The following is a 23,787-nucleotide window of genomic DNA, read 5'->3' on the forward strand; positions in this document are numbered from 1 at the left end:
TTTCAGACACAACGTGACAGTGGCAGTACTTCTTTCTTTCCCATGATTTCCAGTGACTTGGACTGTGCCACGAAGGCTTTCCACTGTGTTGAGCAGACGTGTGCCCCTCTGTGATGCATTGTGATGTAGCCAGACAAAACAGGCAAATTAGAGGAAAAGCTAATATTCCTTAATTGCACAATTTCTTGAAAATGAAATAATGGAACAAAATTTACCATTATTGTGTCACAAATAACTTCTAGCCAGTATCAACTACTGCAATAGAAATATCATTCTGCTAATGGCTGTAAAACAGCCAAAGTGTTGATAAATTTGTTAATTAGTTCATCATTTCCTTTCTAATCATCTGTGAAGGGGGCACAATATCAGGCTCTAGTTGATTGGACTACAAAACAGCACTGCTGAGCGACTCAAGACTAGATGGTTTGTCCGTGCCAGACTTTGCTTTCAGATCCAAATGTACTGCCTCCCCAAACTCATCAGTACACAGCACAGATCTGGCTGTCGCACCTTGGCTTTGTGGCGAGCCAGCTCTCGTTTCTCTCCCAGGATCAGAAGAAAAGAGCCCCTTAACAAAACTGTTGGCATTAAAATAAGCAACATAATAACAAAAAGCTATTATAGAGAATGGCACTGAGATTTAACCTAATTAATAGTTTGTTAACTCTTATTTTAATTCAAAGTTTATTATGTTTATTATCCACTGAGTGAAATTACCGGGTTCTGCAGTGAGACAGGTGGTGCTTTTCTAGTGGCTCTTGGAATAAGTGTGGTTTTACTTGCCCGGGCCACATGTTGCTGAGGCTGCGGTCCAAAATGTTCTCTCCGGAGACCCAGGTCATGTTTTTGTTCTTGCCCTCACCTGCCAGATATTTTGCTCTGCTGATTTTTTTGTTTGTTTATATGTGATTTTGCTGGATAAGGCAATCTGAAGAGTGGCTCCATCTGTCTTTCTTGCTTATTCTCACTTGATATCCACTTGCTCACATAATTATACATGCTTTAAACCACAGATTAAACATATGTCAAAATTGCTTTTTAGCAGTGTGCTTGTAGGGCAACTTGTATAATATTTTATTTTTACTCATTTGCCTCAACTCAAGTCAAGAGAAAATAGTTTGAGACAGAAGCTCCACTCCCCCGCAGAATTTAAGCAAACTGTCTCTGCCTGTAGAAAGACTTGAACCCCTACTGTATGTGGCGGCTGCTGCGTTACTTCACAGTGGGAGATGAAACGCTTAGTGATTGAGACACACTCCCTTTGAGAAAGTAACACAAGGTTACATCTGGCAAACTGTGGGAGGCACTGAAGGTGTACATCTGAAGGGGCTTAGATTAGCAAACTGTGTAACCACATACTAATTTAAATTTTAATATATACAATATAATGCTGACATTTTAAAAAAAGAAACAAAGTATCGTTGGATTTCTAGAACTTTAGAGTTACTTAGCACCAGTATGTGCAAAGTGAAAAGGTGAATAGTTTGTCTTTTTTATACTTTCAGTATAACTTCCTAGAGCTGAGCCTATATAAAGCTGTGGTGGTGCAAAATACACAGATTTTAATGTAATGTGTTTTTAAGTTGGCTCTGCCTCATATCTATTGTAAAAACAAGGTAAGCTCTCTCACCAGTAATACAGCATGGGCACAGCGTGCTCTGACAGAGGTGTGTGTTGCTGCGGAAGAATGACCTCGAGCAGTTTGTATATTGAACTTTTCTTCAAGTGTGTTAGGTTTTCCTATGGATATGGAAATGATTTTTTGTATCCTCTGTCTTCTAACAGGGCCTGGGGGCAGAGAGTGAGAATCTCTACCCTTTCCTTCTTCCTGTCATCCAGCTGAGCACTGATGTGTCCCAGCCGCCACATGTGTATTTGCTGGAGGATGGACTGGAGCTTTGGTAGGGACACCATGTTTCACATACGTTATTTATTAAAAATACAATATGATGCCGACATGTATAAAGCACTTATTGGTCTCATCTCCCTCTTTGAATTTCAGATCACACTCGGGTATACACCTACACATCCATACTATGAATATAGTCGTCTTTATCTCGCTCTTTCCCCCTTTTCTCTGTTGCTCTATTCACTCACGCGTCCTTGTTTGTCATATTAGTCATCAGCTCTGCTGACTCACACTGAGTACTTATATGGGAACCAAATGCAAACACTTTGCAGATAAGCAGTGCAAATGGGCGCACCGTGACATCTTGTTTTGATTTGATTTTTCCCAGACATCCACTAGGTGGGCAATGAAGATGTCGGTAATTTATGTGGCTCGCAATCGTGCCTGTTCTGTTTTGAGCACGTGCCATTTTAAAGCCATTTGAAGTGCTAGGAAATATTAGGTTCACTTTACGGTTACATTTTGTGCCTCTCCCATCATCTCTTTACTTTTTGACTCTTTCTTTAATCTCTTTTTTTTCTGTGTTTTCTTGTCTGTGGAGAACTGCAGTTATCAGGATGCGGAATACGCTTGTAGCGCAAAGCCTGTCTTTTATCCTGCCCGATAAACAACTATGCACTAAATATTTGCTTGCTTTGTTTGCAGAGTCAATGTCATTTTCTCTTGCTTTTATCTTTTATCGGCTGGTTTTCCTCCCTGTGTCCCTCTCAGTATCTGTTTATCTTAATTCTTTTTTTTTCCTATTCGTGGAGCATGCATCCTATAGGTGATTCATGTGATTTGTTCAGGGGTTTAGTGTTTTCTCTAATTATTAAATGTGACACCTCAGCAAAGGTTTCTCGTTTACAGACATACACTTTAAGTAGGTTAGAGCATGGTAATAGATCTTACTTTTGACAATCCACAAGGACTGTAATGAACAGTGTGAAGCTTTGTTCGTAATGTTGACATTTCGAATTTTAAATCAACATTGAAGTACTGCGTAGGTCAGGACTCTCTCCTCTGCTACAGTATAATGTCTAAAGAGCTGCAGGTTGGTGTGTCTCTTTGACTGAGGGAGGGATGAAGTGTGGCTTGTTCTTTAGAACATAACCACTGTGAAACCAACAGAAAATACTGTTATTGTTCTCAGTAACACTGCTCTTTAACTTCACTTACTATATCACTCGACCACCGCTGCTCTCACTCTCTCTGCATGGGGACAGCTTTGACTCGTGTTACAAACAGCAACCAACAAATCCGACTATTTTTTCTTTCTATCTGTTTATTCAGGATTTTATTGACTTCAGGAGCTTTGTTCAAATATCTCAATAGAAGCTTCGAATGACATTCATTACATTCCTACAATCTACTGCCATACAAGTAGAAATGTATACCTTTGTGAATTCATGTCATCATGTTTTAATTTACTCTAGATGTATACATTTATGTAACATGTCTTTTTACCAGGTTTTTCTTTACACTAAGCAAACCACTAACATTGGTTTTCTCTGCCTCTCTCTTTTTTCCTTTTATTCTTTTACACCCACTTCACTGTGTATTATTTTTTCCACCTTGGTGATGCCCGTGTTCTTTTCTTCTTTCTGTCTCTGTAATTTGTCCCACTATATTTCTCTTTCCATTTTCCTTTGCCACCTCTAATCTATGTCTCCTGTACTCCTTTCTCACAACTTCCCCCATTTTCTGTTTCATTCTCTCTTCTCTGACTTTCTTTTTACATCCTCTTCTTCCTGCTCCCCACCCCCTCTTATCATGCAGGTTGGTGACTTTGGAGAACAGCCCAGCTATCACCCCCGAGCTGCTCAGAATTTTCCAGAACATGTCAGCCTTGTTGGGTGAGCGCACATGAAATTTCTTTGTGTGTGTGTGTAACTTCATGGCATTTTGCATTATCACATACTTTTGAATCACAGAAAAAAAACAGAATGGGGACGGAAAATTGCAATACCTGTGCTTGGACTCATTGTTTTATCACTTCAGGCTTCTATAGCTTGTAAAGATCACAGTTGTGGATTAGCAGTAGCCTCAAGGCATCAGGGCCACTACTCTGTTTTTGTAGACAGCTGTGAGTAGTGGCAGCTTGACTGGAACTGGCTGGATGATTTATCACTGGCCTAAAGCGTTTGTGTGTGTGTGTGTGTGTGTGTGTGTGGTGTGTGTGGCCTTCGGCGTGATGAGGAATAGTATTGATTTGGGGCTTCTGCACATAATGAGTGAGTCAGGCTAATATGAACACTAGCCTACTGAATCATTTGATCACTTATAGTGTGCATAGGGAATCCATGAGACACAGAGGAGCAAAGGACTCAGAAAGACGGTCACAGATGGATGAGACAAAGAATTCTAAAGATCATCAAGCAGAGGAGGGAGATTGGTGAAACAAATGCGATGGATGAATGATGGTAGGAAAAATGAATGAAGTGACAGAAAAAGTATGCTTATATATTACCGATGTCCTCTGAGGAGCTTGGACATGGATGGATGGACAGGCTAGCTAGTGAAAAGGGTAAATAAACAGGCTTTTATAAAGCAACACTACCAGTCATGTTGACTTAGTCAGTTACAGTTCCACAGAGGGGGCTGGAAGGTGACACAAAATAGTTTTCGCAGCCAAGACACCTTAAGGCATACAAAAGACCAGCACTGACAAAAATAACTGGGCCTTTTGAACTAGGAAGATGGATCTAGTAAGAATATGTATATGTATGCACTCCTAGTCTCTCCTCGGACTCAGCCAACATCTGTTCTCATTGCCTTAACATGATTAATAAAAATCTGTCAAGTAATTAGCACGCACTGATCAGCTGCCATATTAGTGGTGTAAGTGGCTGGTTTAATGATGAATCAAAGGAGAGGGACTGTAAAACTGAAACACAGAGAAAATGGACGGTTGGATGGCGGGAAATGAAAGATGGCAACACGTGGATGGCTAACATGAAGTTGGGTTGGGTTATAGGTAGTCAGATGGAGTTGGTAGCACAGAATCCAGAAAGATTTGTCTGCACCATTTATCTCAGATTATCACAGATATGGCCTCCAATTAGAGCTGCACAAATTAATTGGCAGCTATTTAGATAACTGATTAGTCGTTAGAGTCATTTTACAGACAAGAAGTTCCAGCTTCCCAAATGAGAGAGCTGGCTGCTTTTCCTTTGTCTTACATCATAGTTAATGGAGTTTTGACTGTTAATCAACATAAAATGAACATAATTTAGTTGAAGCTATAGCTTAAATACAAAATATTTCTGAAGTTTGATTATATGTTGGATCTTATAATCTTTATTTCAGTTATCCAACAACAGCCTAAAACGGTTCTGTAAAACTAAGAGACTAACCGTTCTCTCTCATCAAACCTGGCAACAGAGAAAGTGTTTCCCTCCCTGTAGATATGATTCTATTGTGCCCACTCCCATGTACATAACATCATGGAAATGTGCTCATTTTGTGACCTGATTTTTGCCAACTATTGTAATCGTTATTTGTGTACTATAGAGGCTTGTCACATTTCACTCCACGTTTCAATATTTAATAGAATGGAGATGAGGGCTGTGCTGCCTTTCTTTGGCTGTGACAGACACATTAAAGGAAAAAGGAAACAGGCTTTCACACCTCGCCATGTGCAAGCTAACAGTATTCCATTAGTAAAGTAAAAATACACACAATGCTAGGTAAATGCATGGTGGAGATAGTTTCCTCTTTTCCTTGGCATTTTGCTTTTTGGGCAAGTCATAGTTGTACATTCATCAGAAAAATGTGAATCCATTTACGCAATTTTCTCCCCGAGTCTTCAGCGTGGCCTGTTGCTGCACTTACCAACTGTAATATTGTTTGCCAATGTCATGTCAACCTTAAAAACATGTCATCTTCGTGTACTGAAATGGTCACCTGTGTATAAAATTCTATGTCAAGCTCTAAAGTCTTTTTTTTTTTTTTTTTTTTTTTTTTTTTAAATCTGTGCTGTTAGTTGGCACCTCATTAGCTGCTTAAATGACACAAGTTATGAGGAAATCTCAGCACAATCTCTGTTTTAGGAGCAGTTCCCAAGCTTTTAATCACGTCACATTAATCTTTATCAATAATCGTCCAGTTGTTTAGGACTTGTAGATAGTAATGTCATTTTTCCTATCATCGTTTATTCTCTCTACTTCTACTACAATCAAATCAAATCAGATTTTTTTTGTATAGCCCAAAGTCAGAAAGTACATTTGCCTCAGAGGGCTTTACAATCTGTGCAGGGAGTGACACCCTCTGTCGTTAGACCCTCGGTTCAAGTGAGGAAAAACTTGCCCACAAAAAACCTTTTTAACAAGGAAAAAAGGTGGAAGAACCCTCAGGAAGAGCCACAGAGGAGGGATCCCTCTCCCAGGACGGACAGACGTGCAATACAATGACACCCTTTAAGGTTGAGTTTCAAGTTTATAATTGCTCTTCCAAACAGCAGTTGAGAAGATAATTTAAACAGCGACCGAATCCATTAAGTAGGTGTTTTGGAGCTTTGGCTCATATCAAGAAAGACCTTTGAACTGATCTGAGATCTCTTTGAATCTCTTCTCATCTGCTGGTTTTAAGGTCAAGAATGAACCTCTGTGAATCAGAGCTCAGACTTTCTTTTATCGTCACCTCTGTGGCACATCTCCCTTCTCCACATTTGTACTATACTAGCTTTAATAACGCCTCTAAGAAGTGGACTCGAATAAACCCCAAACCTTGTTCTCCTCTCGTAAGAAACTCTATATGCTTTTGATTTTCTTGTCATTAATTGTCTTTATCTTATCACTTGAACATCATTCTTTGCCGTCAAAAGATGTTTTAGCCTACAGTATTGCATCTACATGTCAGCACGTAGAACTCTCTCTGCCCCTTTTTCTCTCCTTATGCTTTGTCTCTCCTGTCATTATTAAAAAAAAAAACACTTTTTTCTTAAGGCTACATTTGCTCATTTAAAGGGAAATAATTGTATTGAATATAATTAGGCAAGCATTGCTGTGATGAAAGATGATAGCTCAGAGCTGTGGCCACAGTTTTCTATAAAGTATATGCTGTTTTAAAAATATTTGTCATTTAGCACTATGAACACAGAAATAAGTGGAGGAATGTTTCATATTCAACACTCAAGCATTTATTTACATAAACTGAATTTTATAGACTAAGTTAACTTGGCTCTTGTCTTTTTCGTCAAACTTTTGTCAGTCATCATCTTTGGCTCATTTTCACCAGAACATCCGGTGGTTCATTTATTTAGCCCATGGAGAGCAGTGGAGGGATGTGGGCCATTGAGAGAGTCTGGCTTAGTATGGTGTCGCAGCTTGCCAGGTGTGTGGCCTGGCCTGCCTGATAAAGAGCCCTGCTCCATCATTGCTGAACTGGAGCAGCAAATTCCCTAATTAGAATGTCAGGAGCCTTGCCTTGGCTAAATTGTTAGACTAGCACTGCGCTCTGTATCAGTCCCACCACGCTCCAAACTAGGACACATTTCAGCCGAGTATGGTGCACGGACTAGTGATGATGGAGAGTGAGCAAGTAATAGACCTAAAGTATCCATTAATTTCCATGCCACTTTGTAATACTTTGCTGTTTTTCACAATGTTCAGAAACTCAACACTTGCTGTTTGGCAGTGAGAGTCTTCCAGGGAGAGGAAAGCATGTTGGCTACTGAATTGTTGAAGGCCATTTCTCTGAAACGGAGAAAGGAAATGTTGAATTTGCTTTAAAACAAAAGGCATCAGCCACAACAATCTAACACCACAATTGGAACATTTTGACTGAATCTTGATAAAGTCACGAAAACATGGGAGAATTTAAATAAGGGTCTGTCTCTTTAAATAGCCTGTCTCTTTTTTTTTTATCAATAGGTTATTAACCGATTAAACAATAAATACACGAGAATAGACTATTACAACAGGACCTTGTGTATTTAAAGTAATAACAGAACAAATCAACATGTTGAAACATTGCTTAATGAATATCCCACAAGTTAATAATTCCTTTTGCAGCCAAAGATATGTCCGACTATCCCCGCAAAGATCAATGCTAGTGCACTGCAGGAGCTTTCAGCCTCATCTTCCGCCTCTGAACGCACTGTGAAGAAATCACTAACATTCCTCAGAATATGGTCTTGCCGTGAACTGCCCAGCTAATGTGCTCCATGGATCAATCTAGACATACCCAACAGAGGACAACCTTTTTCACTATAGGCTTCTCAACCAGAAATAAGAACTGATTACAGCCATTGCAGAAGTTGGACATATTTATCCATATTTGATGCATGGGTGGAAGAAATTTGAATAACATATCCTGAGAGTACATTGTATTTATAGCATTATATTTATTGTAATTCTGCGCATTCTCCTTCTTTCTTTGTAGTCTGATCTCTAGATTTATTCGCCCTGTTCAACCTTGAGCTGCTCCTGCATCAACTAAAGTGAGATTTTTTTTTTTCCTGAGCACAGGGCTGTGAGATTTCTGCTCTCTAATCAGAGCCGTCATCTCATACATGGGGGTCTCCCTATAAAGTTGATTTTTGCCACCTGATTGAATCCCTTGCTGAGCTTTTCTCGCTTCTCTCAAGCATGATTACTTGTCCATGACTTTTCAAAGGCTTCGTCACTCGAGCACCAAAGAGAGTTGGCATCTCATCTCGCAGCTGTAGCTGAGGCTCCTGTTTGGCCATGTTGTTTTTTCATGTTTTTGCAGCGAGGCCTTTGTATACTGTAAAGTCTGGCAGAGTAAGCTCTCTGTGTAGAGCCGCGGGGGTACTTTTTTTTTACTCTCAAAGTTGAAGGAGTTTAACTTTAATAAGGTAGCTTTCATCGGCACTCCATAATAAACATGGTTTGACTTCTTCTGTCCAGAAGGTCTCCCTTTCTTCATTTTCAGGTCTTAAATAAAAATAAATGAAAAGCTTTACTCAGCTCAAACAGTTTGTAGCTGGCTGGCTTGGATGTGGCTGTCCTTGAAGCATCAGTACAGATGATTTTGGCACCACTTCTTCATCTGTGACTTTACTTCCAGAGCAAATATACTGCAAAGCAAAACTTGGGTTGGGAGATGACCAAAGTTATAGAAGTGTCCTCAATAACCATTAGAGCTACATCACAGGCTGTCAGATGTGAAGCTCGTTTTCCGGTTAATGTTGATAACCGAAGCGGATTGTGCAGCATATGCCCAGGGCTGTGAAGGATGTACTGCCTAAAGCTTAATCAGTGCTTTAGCAGCTGTTTTTGTGGCTATTTGATTGTGTGTGTGTGTGTGTGTGTGCCTGTAGGAGAGGGGAGTTGGTTGTGTCCTCATTTGCTGTATCTGTGTGAAAGTTTAATTGCTCTTGATTTGGCAAAATGGACTATATACACACAGGGCTTTTAATGTTTTGTCCAGTCTCACTAATTTAGTTCAGAACAAAAGCAGTATTATGCCAGAGTGGTTATTCTAGTGGTTACAATGGATTGGACTGCATATTTTTTTTACTTGTTTTGTGTATATTATAGAAAAAGTATGATTCTGCTAAATTGATTGATTTTTTCAAAAGTAGTATTTACCAAATCGAGGATCTAAAACATTTTGTCCGTTTTATTATTACAGTTTATTTACAACAGTCAAATTGTGAAAATGGACAGACTCACTCATAACGCAGAGTCCAGTAGAGACTTTGGAACAGCAATGGTAAGACGAGCATTTATTGGGCTGTTACGTTTCTGCAGAAAAGAAGCTGAAATTAAGTTGAGTCTCAGTAAATCCGCCTCCCTATTATCCCAGTCGTGTTAGTGTCACACTGAAATTGTGTGGAGATGCTGTGTGGAAATGGGGGCGAATTTACTTCCAATAACCAGATGCAGTATTATTTTGTCAGGGTGTTTGTATTCGTACATGGGCTCTTGGGGAGCCTTGGGTTCATTTGCAATCGTGAGGGGAGGAGATGATGAAAGTCTTATCAAGTCCGGGCCTCAGTGCTCAGAGCTGCCTGACCTACCTCAAGCCCAGAATGAGAATTCAATTCATTTTTCCTTCTTTATATGGATACGTGTACCTCTCCCTCCTTTTGTGTTGCTATTCATAAAAACTGTCCTTTTAGAGGATATTGCCACAGTATGTGCATGGCTTATCGGCAAAGCAAGTAATGACAATGGGTGTGGTGGGATGAGAGATTGAGAAGCTGTCAAACACACGTATTTAACTTGCCTATTGCCTTTGGAATGAAGCAAGTAGATTATGTGTAACTTAACTTGGAGGTAGGATTAAATAGTTTTGACTGTAATCATGTTGCCACATTCAATTGATTTGTGATAATATTACCACAGACACAGACCGGAGAATATGTTCCCAGATCCATGTTTGCATTAGAGTAACATCGTCTTTCTGGAGGTTATGTTTGCATAAACAGAAATTACATGATCCAAGTCTGTCTGCTTGGGGGTTGATCGATGAAGATTTCTCCAGTGGCTGAAGATTTTAGTCACTATAATGTAGAATTCCCACTTGATTAACAGTAGATAAAGCCCTAATATATACTATTATATAGAGACAGAGCGTAATTAAGTCCTACCAACAAACAGAAAAACAATTCATTGCTCTCCACTGACTTTGTATTGTTTGAAGGTGCCTCCTTGGCGCTTTTGTCTCCTAGCAAACAACAGAAAAATGCTTACTAATCAGGTAAATAACCCAGAAATTTTTTTTCAAGCTGTCGAACTAAGCCTTTAGGAAGACAAAAGTGTATACAGACAATAGATCCTGACACTCAGTATGCCTGCAGTTTACAGACAAACGTTATAGTCTGTACCAAACTAAAAGACCTGGCTTTATTTAGAGTTACTGTTGCTACTGCAGTGTAGTGTGTTAGAGACGAATGCTTTTCTTTTTGAACGGCACCAGTCACTTTTAGTCTGAGATATTCTTTATATCTACCCTTGGTTCTTTTCAAGATTAACTTTTTGTCTCACTTGTCAGTACAGGCTCATATACTGTAGTTTCCCTGCTGTCTGAACAGCGGGAGTCTTCTATATGTGTTTGGGGTCCTGGCTGGTATCTGACTCATTAACATACTTTTCCACATTTGTGTCATTCTGGTCTTGTTGAGTCGTAATGGTGGCATCTCCGCTCAAAGCAATAATATACCATGCTGATAAGCTGTCACTGGAGGATTGCTGTGAGAGCTGTTCCGGTATGTGCCACCAGCGGTTTTTAACACCCCTCTCCTCATGTAGTGTCTCAACTCACTGTGAATGAGCTTCTCAGGCTACGCCTACTGTAGCCAGCTTCTTTTGTGATATTAAGATGTCAGACTTACTTTTAAATTAAACCTGAACGCTTACAAATCTGCACTATACATTGTATCAGTTAATTTTTTTTACTTTGGTTGACTCCATTATTCTCAGGCTTTCAGGCCTGCCATCCGTTAAATTGAAGCACTGTAACCTTTTTTCACAAGAATGTTCTTTTGTGTCATGTAGACCTGAGTCGTGAGCAGTCAACCAGTCAACTGTGATTATTTCCCCTTTAGAGTGTTTCATTTAAAGCATTTTCCTTGTTGCTGTAATTAAGTATCGTGAACATGTATTGTGAGACTTGTGAATATGTTAAACTGAAATTAACCTTGTACACTGCCTGCTGTTGTAGAATCCAAAATGTGAGGTTTTTTTTTTTAGTCTATAAAACATACTGCCAACAAAGAAAGTCAACAGTGAGAGAAACCAAAAGAGGTGGGGCATGGCTAGTTGATGTGTGTGCAGCCATGTGCAGTAAGAGACAGAGTTGTAGGCGTGTGGCAAATATCCAAACCCCAGAATTGAAAATTAACATTTAGAGCAACTTAAGTTGATAGGATATCTATTTACACGACAAAACAGCTTCAAAATGTCAGTATTTACCCCTCAAAGTACTCCTAGAACACCAAAGGTTTATATCTCTGTGTCAAATTGTGTCAAATAAACAGCGGCCTGCCAGCTTGATCAAGTTTTCATTAGATTGAAAGTGACTATACTCCGAAAGGTTGTCATTATCTCTTCGAGTTTTTTTTTTTTTAACTTTATTTTTCAGTAAACAAATTCTGCAAAACAATGACAGCTTGGTAGATGCCTCTGTTGAGAAAAGAAACTATAAATGGGATATGGGTGCTGATTATACAGGCTAGTAGGTTTTGAGGAAAAAATAGCTCTCACTCTTCACAGTTCACATACTTTCCCCTTTTTATGGTCGTTAGGAGCCATTGCGGCGTCTGTAGCCACAACAAAGAACCATGATCATTCATTCACCTTCTCTGCAGCTCTACGGACCCGTCGTGCTTTCCTTGTCTGATGGTACTGTGTGTCCTTGTTCACCCACCGTTATGCAATCTGTTGCCTTTATTTTACTCTTTTGAAAAATTAATGTCTTGACAGGACATTTTTTGAAGTGGAGGTTTCATTAGTTTCCCTATGATTCTTGCTTTACAGGATATTTGATGTCGCTTTGACATTTTTGACCGTTGTTATTCTGCTTATTCCTGTTTTTGCGCACGTCTTGTAGATGTCATTATCTTCTGTTGATATATGTTCAACATGCATGTTGCCCCATACTCGGGCTGTTGTGTTCAGTAATCATGCAGGCTGATATGCTGACTAAATAGGCCCCATGAATACATTATGTACCTGCACAAATAACAGATGGCAAAATACATTATCTTCATTACCTTACTGTGGCCGGCAGATGGCTAGAGGAAATATATTTCATACATCAGCATTAATATCACCTGTAAAAATCGGCATGGTCAGACTGGGCCTTGTCTATTACTACTCGACAATGAATCCTAATAGTCTCCCATACAAACCATGATGAGGACACGCTGCCCTTTGTGCTTTGTTCAAATTAAGCAAGTCAGTGCCACAGAGGAGCAATGTGTTAGACTGACAAAAGGAAATACTAAAGTAAAAATAAAAGCAGATCATCCGTGTAAGCCATTTGTACATTTTTATTCATTCATTTATGTTTGCCTAAAAACATGTTCACTAGGTTGTTGCTGTATTGACCAATAAATCCTGTAGTGGGCATGAAAGTGAATTTTTTTTTTTTTAAATGGGTCCTGACCTCTTTTAAAAGACAAAATTATTGAGAAAAAAACCAAACTTAAACTGCTTCATATATTTTAATAGGACTATGAATCCACCTTACCTGGCCCCTGTGTGCTTTTACTGCTACCCTGGGTGTTTAGAATTAGCTACACTGCCAGCCTGTATTAATTTCAAACTAGATTTAGACGCTGAGTTGGGGTGTTTTATGTCAGTATGCAGGTGTGTGAGGGTGTTTTTAGTTTGTCTGTCCATCTTCCTGAGGACCTGTCTCTCAGCCCCCTCTCTTTTCTTTTGTACCCCTCGCCTGTCTTTGTGTGTACTGTGTAAGTGTTTTGAGTCTGTATGTTTATTTCCCAGCACCACGCAGAGGCTGACCTAGGTGTTGAGGTCTATCACCTGCGATTAGTGTCACTTAAATCCTACTGTGTAAATGCTAGTATGGTTAAAACTCCCCTCCTTTGTTTTCTACTGCTGCTCCGTAACCCTGGCAAGCTGTTGTTAGAACTTGAGGCTAGAACATGAGGCTCCATTTGCAGTTCTTTCTTTCTGCCTTTCCAACACATTTGCACACGTGCATGTAAAACATAGTACATAACATTACATTGTATTTCTGAGTGCAGGTTTATTCTCTGTGTCCACCTCTGTTTGTCATCACCTAAACTTTTCACACAACTGATGGTGTCAGTGAAAGTTGTTTTCTCTCTGCCCCCTCAATCAAGAATCCATTAACAATTAGAGCCATGGAAGTAGATAGTTTACTGTGTGCGCGTGCGTACACACTTACTGGCCAAAAGTCAGTTTTTTTGCACTCTGTTCTTGTTGAAGTGTATCTGCTCCTATAATTATAAAATGTCCCAGCTTCTCTTGTTGCACTTTTACAGCGGTTATTGTTTTCTCTTTAAATATTTCTCTCTGTTGTTACTGGTTCTATTTAAACCCTGTTTAAAAGCAGCCTCATGAGTTGTAACCTCTTTGCCCCTTGCTGGTTAAAGCAATATTAAGTCAAAATTGGTATTTTTTAAAATTATTGCCACCAGTGCAATACTACTGTTGTTAGTTGTACACGTGCATTTGTTATGATGATATTGCTTATGTCTGTCCATCAAAAAAATCAGTAAATCAGAGTTGATGCAGAGCAGTTGGATGACATCCGAGAATGATCCAGAAAACATTTCCTCCATAAAATATGATCCAGAAATCATTATCTATACTTTATGGTAAAGTTACACAGTGGGTGTATATATACTGGATGAAATGCACTTAAATGAGAAAAAGTACTTCATCGATATTGTATATAAAGCATATCTACAGGTCTCATCCAGCATTGATATGTGAGGCTTCACTCCCTCTCTGTTAACATGAATGTACAGTGAAGGTCAGACAAACATCAGACAAAGCAGAACATATTTAAAGCTGAGATAATGATGTTGCAGAGGCAACAGCATGCTTAATAATTTAGCTCCTTGTTCTTGTTAATAGGGCTTCATAACCTTTCATTATTGCTGGCAGATAAGCAGCCGCTTGTAAAGCTATTGCTGCAATGTACATCTGTTGCGTCATGGATATGCTGAAAGGGGCAGATGGGGAAAAGCTCATCCAGCACAGGTTTTCAGTTTTGTTTTGTTCTTTTGTGTCGGTCAAATATCCTTTCGGCATGCAAGAGCCAAACTAGATGCACTCAAAAGGAGGTTTTAGTAATACATCAGAAGTACCTGCTACAGAGTAAAGAGATGTTTGTCCTTGTTGGTGTTTTCATGGACATGTCAGTATTCACTCTAGTTACAGTTGTACACTTGAAAAGCAAAATGGATACTACAGCATGTTTTGGACCTTTGGCATTGAATTATTTTCGTAGTGTGAAATGCCTCATTCTTAAAGTTTAGTTTAGTTTTTACAATAAAGTTGGGATGTGAAATGTATTTAAAAACAATGCAATTCTTTCTTTTTTTGATTCTTTTTTACCTATAGTCAGATAAATACAGTACAAAGATAAGACATTCAATGTTCCAACTGATTAGGTTCATTGTTTTTGTAAAAATACACTAATTTCATGCCTCCAACACATTCCAAAAAATGGGACAGGGACAACAAAAGACTGGGAAAGTTGTGAAATCGTAACACCTGTTGTGATCATTTGACAGGTAAATGGGTTTAAATGGTAAGGGAATACTATTATGATTGGGTATGAAACAGGCATTCTTGAAAGGCTCAGTTGTTCACAAGCAAGGATGGGGTAAAGATCACCACCTTAGTTGAAAAACAGCATTTTTCAATGCATAATTTCAATGAATCTAGAGATTTTACCACCTACAGTCCATTACATTATTAAAAGATTCAGAGAATCCAGAGAAATCTTGGCACGTAAGGGGCAAGCCTGAAAACCAACATTAAATGCCTCTGACCTCTAATTGTTCAGGTCCTGCTGCATTAGAAACCAGACATGATTTTATAAAGGATATTACTAGATGGACTTTGAAACTCTTCCAGAAACTGTTGTTAGTAAAGACAGTTTGTCACTGCATCAACAAAAACCAGTTAATATATGGATGTGTGTTAGTGCCCATGGGTAACATGCACATCTGTGAAGGCACCATTAATGCTCAAAGGAACATACAGGTTTTGGAGCAACATATGCTGCCAATCTCAGACTTTTTTTAGAGACGTTTCTAATGATCTCTGCAAGACAATTCCAAGTCACATTCTGCATGTATCGCAACAATGTGGTCCAAACTTATTATGAAGCACAAAATAAGACAATGGAGACCCCAGGCTGTTGATCAACTGAAGACGTATATCAAACAAGAATGTGAAAGAATCTCAGTTTCGAAACTAACAGTTCCACAGTGTCCTTAGTTATGAAACACTTACTGGATGTTGTTAAAAGAATAGTTGATGTAACCCAGTGGTAAACCTGTCTCTGTCTCATTTATTTTTCAATCTTGTTAGGGGCAATCAAATTCAGACTTGGTTTTCAAAAAAACAATAAAAATGTATCAGTTTAAACATCAAATATCTAAAATATGAGTCACATTGGATGAAATTTTTTCTTTTTTTTAATCACACCAACACTGAACATTTCCAAAAGCAAAACATATATGTATAATAGATGCACTCAGTAAATTGAACCACTAGGACCATTCATTCAGTATGCAGTCCACTCTGCCTTCCTTTTTTTTGTCTGTCTCTGCCTGCATCCATTAGTTTGTGCGTTTTCTCCAATTTGGTGAAGTGTAACATCTGATGTTCTGTTCCAGAGTTGAGCTCCGAGAATCTGCGTACCTGCTTTCAGATCGTTAATGCCTACATATACTTGTCTGCCACAGAGTTCCTGCAGGTGAGACAGACACACATAGACTTTTATTGACACAAATTCACATACATTGCATAGAACTAACCTTTCTCCGTGTGGTATTTTTTTCCCCCCACAGAACTATGCAGAATCATTGTGTCGCTCCTTCTGTGATCTGCTGAAGGACATTACGAATGAGGGACAAGTCCAAGTGCTCAAGGTACTATTACTCTATCCCTCTCACACATACACATAGACAATTCAATTACTTCTATTTACATTTCATCTTTCTTTTCTCATGCTCTCTTAAGTTCTCCCATGGTGTTTGTTTTGTCTGGCCCGGTGAATTGCAGGTGCTCCTGAAGAGTGTTGTGCTGTATACACAAACATAAACCGACACAGACACGGTGCTGCTTGTGAATATTATAATGCAAGAGAAGCTTTAATGTTCCTGTCAGAGTGTCAGAGTGTCAGAGTTACCTGTTACAAACTGTCTGGCCATCTGCCGTCTGAGCTTCAATGGATTCGGGAGAGACTGAGAAAGCTGTTAACTAAGCAATATAATGAACTTAATGTTAACCGCAAGTTTATAAGTCGCAGTTACTTAGGAAGAAATTTTTATTGGTTCAACAAATGTTTTTGATGCCAACACTCTAAACAAGCAAAGCTGGGTGCTAATGAAAATTACACTATGTTGCCAAGCAAAATAATTTATGCAGTTCAAACATTTCTTTTTCATATTTTGTGATATTATTCCTTAAATAGGGCCTATAGTTCTTCTTTGAGACCAACTATATCACTGCATGTGTCAGATGACAGTGCTGGAGCTGGAACAGCTATTTCTTAGTCAGTATGACATGAGGAATTTAAGTAATTAAAGTATTTAAGTAAGTAAATTTAATTTACTATTAACACTTATTGGACATCAACATCAAACATAAAAAATCTTTCCAATTCAGTTTTGGTGGAGGAGGGACGGGACAAAATTAAAATCTAGCCTCCAGATGTTAGCAGATTTTCCATCACTGGTTTATGTATTTAATTAAATATAAAAGATGCTATCAGCATAAAGCCAACACGTTACGGGTGTGCTCTGCATGTGTGATTGTTGTGTCAGTAGGCCTGATCATTTCTGGGTTTAACAGTTGGTGTGCCAGTACATCTTTGCATGTGTTGTCCTTACAGCAGGTTGTATATGTGCTCTCTGCACTGTTTAAGTATTGTATGTGCGCAGAATGACCATATGATCATAGAGCCTCAGCTTCATAAGGCTCAGTGGCATTACTGCACATCTGGCTTTTGCTAATCCTTTGTTCTGAGGGAAGGAAAGCTAGCAGATAATAAATCTGTCAACCTACACAACACGACAGCTCACCACACAGGAGCACCCTGAGGACAGAGGGATTCAAGTAATCAGTATGTGTTTCTTTGAAAAGTTCATATGAATAATAGACAGTCACAGCATCTCACTGTCTGTCTCAGTGCATTAAATTTGGTTGCTGACCTTTGAGTTAAATCTTCTGATTTGGGGCTTTAATCTGCCTAAATGCCATTTTTAATGTTAGTGTTACATAATCGTGTCGATGTGGTCTGGATTCATACTGTAGTCTAATCATGGGGAGCCTAATGAGACTAGAAAAATACTTCATCCAGTACCTGTCCCATCTGTTTTAGTTTTTTTGGCTAAATTCATGTAAGTTGTACAACTCAGATATTTTTTCTGAGAAAGCAAGCACATAAAATATAAAAATAAGACATTTTCTAACCTTCATGAAGGTTTTAACCAGATATATCATATAAGGTGCACATCTACAGACAGTACTGTATGTAGGGATGCAGAGATGCATACTGTGGTGCTGCTGTCACTCATGTTTTACTCGTTGTGCCTTTGTTTTCTGTTGTAATTCTGCTTTAATGCCTGACAGCTCATTCAAATGTCCTAGTAAACTCAAACTTAAGGGACTAAACTTGCCTTCCACATACTGTACCTTAGTTAAAAGGAGCACTTGTATAACTATCTCTCATAAAATAATCACCTATACACACTTCTTTTTGCCCTCGTATATCCTCCTGCTGCGATGTCCTTACATCATCTTGTGTCTGACCCTTTGTCCCTCTTTTTGCACTCTTCTTCTTCGCTTCCTCTCTGGTTCTCCTCATCTGTTTATTCGTTTCTTACTCCTGTGCCCTCTGTTTACCGTTCCATATTCTTCTCTCTGAGTACTGTCCCTCATCTTCGCTTTTCCTGTGTCTCGGCAGGTGGTAGAGATAGCTTTAAAGGTTAGCCCCATACTGGGAGCCCACATGTTCCAGCCCCTGCTGCCAGCTGTGTTCAGAGGTATCGTGGACGGTGAGGTGAGTTTTACCCTAACATCTTGCAAAGACCTGGACTGGGATTACATAAAAGGACCTGTAAAGATGATATATTACCTGTGGCGCATCATTTTCCACCATCTTTTGTTGAATGTTTAAAGATTTACCCTTATTAAACTTTAAGCTGAATTATTCATGAGAATGTTCCTGTATGTTTCTTTTTGTCGTCGTCCTTTTATGTCATGAAGTCATGTAGAATATAATTGTTTTAGAGACTCTATAGTGGCATTTATCTTGTCTTCCCCTTTGCTTAATGTTTGGGCATTTCAGTATGTTTCTACAGCCGCATGCGTGATTGTGTATTCACATTGCGTGTGTGGGTGTGTGTGTACAGAGATATCCCGTGGTGATGTCCACCTACCTAGGAATCATGGGCCGCGTCCTGCTCCAGAACTCCACTTTCTTCTCCTCTCTCCTCACTCAAATGGCCTCTGAGTGCAGTCAAAAGGTCAGTTTGTCCTTCATTTCTGTCTTCTCAGCACAGCCGCTTTGAATGTCTTTGAGAGACATAACTGCAAAGTGCCTGTTAAGAAGGAATCATTCCGAACGAGGCTAAATGTAATGAGCCAAGGAATTGCAAATGGTTTCTTTCTTGCCTTGAAGTCCTCCCCTTTCAGTCTGAAACATTGACATTGTTGTCTTTGTCTGACCCATTTCACTTTTTTTGACATTGATCCCTTAATCTAAATAAGTGAAAAGCCTAGAGATGTGTTCCAAAGATGTTTCTCTATCCATAGACAATAAGGCAGAGAGGTAAATGAGGCGGAACAAGTAGGGAAGGTCAGTTTTGCTGACTTTTATGACAACGGTGGACACATTTCTTAGCATTAATAAAATAAGTGTACTGTGTCCTGAGTTGTCAAACACTATTAATGTCACTCTTTCTTGCCCTCTTTCTATATTTTATGGCTCCTGGTTTGTCTCATCTTTCTACTTCTGCATTAATTATTGTTTTTTTTTATGTGTTTTTTTTTACTGTTTTCTCTCTTCCTTCATCTGTCACCCATCCTCAGATGGACCAGTTGTTGGGCAGTGTGATAGAGATGTGGGTCGACCGCATGGACAACATCACTCAGCCTGAGAGAAGGAAGCTGTCATCGCTGGCCCTGCTTTCCCTCCTACCATCTGACAACAGGTACTGTAAGACACATTTGTCATTCATTTATGTGCATGATGGGGATTTGAGCTGGTGAAAAGTGAGTAGTATCAACCTTGTCAGTTGTCTGCCGATATAATGGCAAAAAAGGGGAAAGGACAGACTAAAGATTTATTTAACTTTGGTTTATCTTTACAGACTATAGCTGGGGGAATGACCTTTCTCTGGATTTGTGATGTTGAATGGTTTGTCACTAAAGAATATTGGCTTTTATCTGGTCTAATACAATACCTATGGCCATACTATGCATAATCACCAGTAATATGTGACAGAGTCACAGAACACATGTATATGCACAAATCGGGCATATGTAGGCAGTGGCTTACAACGGTGCTTACAAGCAGCAGAGTGTGATGTGAGAGCGACAGCTTTAGGCCAAACAGAACAAGGACACTTCTGAACAGACGCTGACACATAGGTTTACACACAAACTTTATACTCTGCCTAATTTAGACATGCAGATTGAGACTTGAATCTGTAAATCATCAGATTTCATCAAGGGCATGAGACATCTCTGTGGTTGTGTGTGCGCGCGCCTACTTCTGTCAGTTAAGTGTGTGCGGCCACTTATGCCTGCGTATGTGTGGGACCACAAGTGCCGATCAAAACTAGATGAATTATAGTGGATTCCAGTGCGGAGAGGCAACAACATCAGAGCCAACATCTCTGAGCCATGTCAATGAAGAGACCCTCTTAGATTAAAACTCTTGATGTTGTTTAGTGTCAAAGTTTTTAAGGCTAACGCCTGCAGTGCCAGATAATTTTCACCAAAACATTCACTGTCCTTACCAAAAATCAAAATGTAAACACTTGGCTGAAAGGGGCGACTCCATGCAAATTCCTACATGATGTCAAAACTTTATATTGTGACCTCATGTTTGTTATTTGATGTAGTCTGGTATTACTAAACAAAGTTAAACGAACCAAGAGAGTTATTTTTTTTCCTCTTACCTCTTCTCTCGCTTCAGTCATCACACATTAGGCTTTTATCTACACCTCCAGTAAGTGTGACAGGTACACAGAGAGGTGGTGTAGTAAACTTTTGACAAAAGCGTTCTTCCCTTGCCATCAAAAGTTAAACTTCTCTTGAAATGGTTCAAAGGAGTCACTGCAGGGTTTAATGAATAACTTCTTGTGTTATGTCCCATTTCACTGCATGGTAATGCATGTTTTTTTTTTTTTTATCAAGATTTTGGGAAGCTCAGTTTTCTTCAATCCAGATATGGTAATCATAGATGTAGACAGGCATAAAATCCTTTTTACGCCCACATCCTCAGTTTCCAACAGCAATTGATTATGACAGCCTCGGCTGTTTAAGTGCTGCATAACAAATTCTCACATACAGTCAAAACTACAAAAGGATAAGGTCCATTTTAATATTATCTAACAATCTTTTTTTTCTACAAGATGTAGGAAAGTATCTTTAAATGAATATCCGTGGTAGCTTCAATCTCACATTTTACAGGAATTTAAAGTGTGAAATTCAATCATAATGATTCATCAACAATCACAAGAAAAAAACAACGCAATGTTATCTTTAGTAGACACAAGGTAAGAGCTAAGTTGGAGAATAATGTCCCCTAAATATGTAATTAAATAAGACCCCTTGATGAGTGTGGCCTATCAAGTGATAATGTATCATTATTTACATCATTGTTTTTGCAGTTATTGTAAGGTAGGTACTATAGGTACTTTTTTTCTGATACCATTAGAAGATTTAATATCTAGGAAAAGGTCAATTGCTCATGTGTAGACCGGATAGGTGTTATAATTAAATGTGTTGATATTCAGGACTGTGCAGTGTTAACTGCTTTTGTATAAACTTGTGAATAAATGACAAACATTTCCTTGTTTTATTGTCCCTGGTAGTGGAGATTGATACTGGCTTTATTTAGCAACCACATAAACATCAAAGAGTGTTGTTTCTAGTATGACCTTAAATGCACCCAGTTCATTTCAGTGTTGATTAATCTAAACCCACTGTAGCAACCCATCCAATAATGTAATACCTGCAGATAATGTAATAATTTTGGCCATTTTGAATAAAGCAAATAATGTAATAACTTAATAATAACTAGACTGATTAGACTTTTTCATCTAACACTGAGCAAACACATGTAGGTCACATGAGCACTGTCCTCTTCCTGAATTCTAGCACATTCCACTAAGTGTTTGAAATACCATATACATTTCACAGTAATGAATGAAATATTCCTCAATACATGAAATTATGAATTTACATATCTAAGCAAATAAACAATAGTCTAAATAAAGATTTTGTACAACAAATAGCGCTGCATAGTGCGTGCCCTTGATGAATGAATATGACGACTATGCCATCCACTATATATATTTTTTTGACTATCAAACTGCACAAAAACTGCAAAATAATCTTTTATTTCCAAGTAATGCAGTCCTATCCTAATCGGATAACGATTTTTTAAAAATTGCTACGCCAATAACATAATAACCTCTTACGTTATTGGCAGGTATTACATTATTATGACTTTATTACATTATCTGTTGCTACACCTACCCACTTCATACAGCCATACTGTAGAATGCACCACTGGGAGTTTACTTCAAGGCATAAAGCGAAAAGGCACTGCTTGAGGGCTGTGAAACAGCTGCAGGCATGTGATGCATAGGGAAGTATTCGGTTCTTTATTACTTGCTGTTGGATAGGGCAGTCAAGGACATCAGCATATCATGTAACACAGTATTACTGTATAGTGTATGTACAGTAATATACAGCAGATGCTGTCACTGAAAATGGCATATTTTCACATGATTGTATTGTTTCTCCTCCATGTCAGACAAGCTTGTCATAGTCCTTGACAGATTACTTGTTCATTTCTTTTTACACTTTTCACAGATTTTTATCCAGTCTGTCAGCTACTTGATAGATTTCTTTCTTTATTGTCCTTTTTTGTCCTTTGGTAAGATGTACTTCTTACTTCATGAAACTTTTGTGCAATCTAAGGACACTAATGTGTCATTTAATATTCAACATGCATTGCTATAAGGCCATTTTCACTGAAGACTGTTTTAGTCATCAGAGCCTCTTATTCAGCCTCTTCTTTTTATTCATTTAATTTTCTGCAGTTCTTCATCACTAAAGAACTTTCAATGGCAGAGCTTCCGTTCAAAAATGTCAATACGGAACAAGAACAAAGACATTAATAAATCAATATTCTTTGACTGACTGCTGTTCTCAGTGTCTTCATAAAGTTGGTGCTGCTCAGAGGACTCCAATATTCTTAAGTACTTTTTGCCTCATAAAAGGTTTTGATTAGTTATTAAATCTAATTCAGACATCTGATATGCTCCGTTGGCTTGCGCCAACATGGCAGATTACAATGTACATCTGGATGTAGCTGGCATTCATGTGTGCATTGCTTGTCCATATGGGTTCCTTCTCAGCACTGTCATTAAAATATCCCCCATTTAAATTAGCAGCCTTGATTATAAATTACATACCTTATTGTTTCAGTTTGCTAAATTTTACACCATCTTTATTCCTGGCGAGAGTTATGCACTTGCCACTTTCAGGGTGTTTTGGGTGTACTCCAATGATGCAAAATCAAGTATGCTCAACAGCATGAAATGTAATCAGTGATGCTTATTTAAAATCCATGCAACAAGCTTAGCTGGAATATATCCACTATGTATATTTTTTAGTTAAGAAATGAGGAAGGTGGAAGTATTACAGCAGCGTGGCTCTGCTTCTCTAAGGAGAAAAGAATTTACCATAAACCATTGATCTGTGACACAGAAGGAAACCTGAATCTAATATGATGAAAAATTCAGTTACTGAAAAAAAAAGTGCATTCTGTTTTTGATTAATGCGATGCGGGGAAGATATTCACCCAGAAAATGTCATTTTGTGTGCAACCTGAACCAGTCAACGCCTCCCTGCAGCCTCTTTCAGATTCTCAACGCCCTGATCAGAGACATTCTGATCAGGACAGTGTTTCTGTGACTAGCTTGTCTTTGCACACAGCTTTCATATCATTTT

General features: G+C 38.7%; 1 protein-coding gene across 1 annotated transcript in view; it reads left to right on the top strand.

The window, feature by feature from the left end:
- The window catches only part of ipo11 (importin 11), a 104,789-nt gene that overhangs the window by 51,642 nt on the left and 29,360 nt on the right, over positions 1 to 23,787 (top strand). The window contains exons 21-27 of the mRNA XM_019264464.2: positions 1,786 to 1,901; positions 3,668 to 3,744; positions 16,206 to 16,285; positions 16,380 to 16,460; positions 18,500 to 18,595; positions 18,948 to 19,061; positions 19,627 to 19,748. Coding sequence (XP_019120009.1) covers positions 1,786 to 1,901; positions 3,668 to 3,744; positions 16,206 to 16,285; positions 16,380 to 16,460; positions 18,500 to 18,595; positions 18,948 to 19,061; positions 19,627 to 19,748 — 686 coding nt within the window. The remainder of the gene's footprint in view (positions 1 to 1,785; positions 1,902 to 3,667; positions 3,745 to 16,205; positions 16,286 to 16,379; positions 16,461 to 18,499; positions 18,596 to 18,947; positions 19,062 to 19,626; positions 19,749 to 23,787) is intronic.

Source organism: Larimichthys crocea, chromosome III, assembly GCF_000972845.2.
Source record: "Larimichthys crocea isolate SSNF chromosome III, L_crocea_2.0, whole genome shotgun sequence".
Classification (NCBI taxonomy): Eukaryota; Metazoa; Chordata; class Actinopteri; family Sciaenidae; genus Larimichthys; species Larimichthys crocea.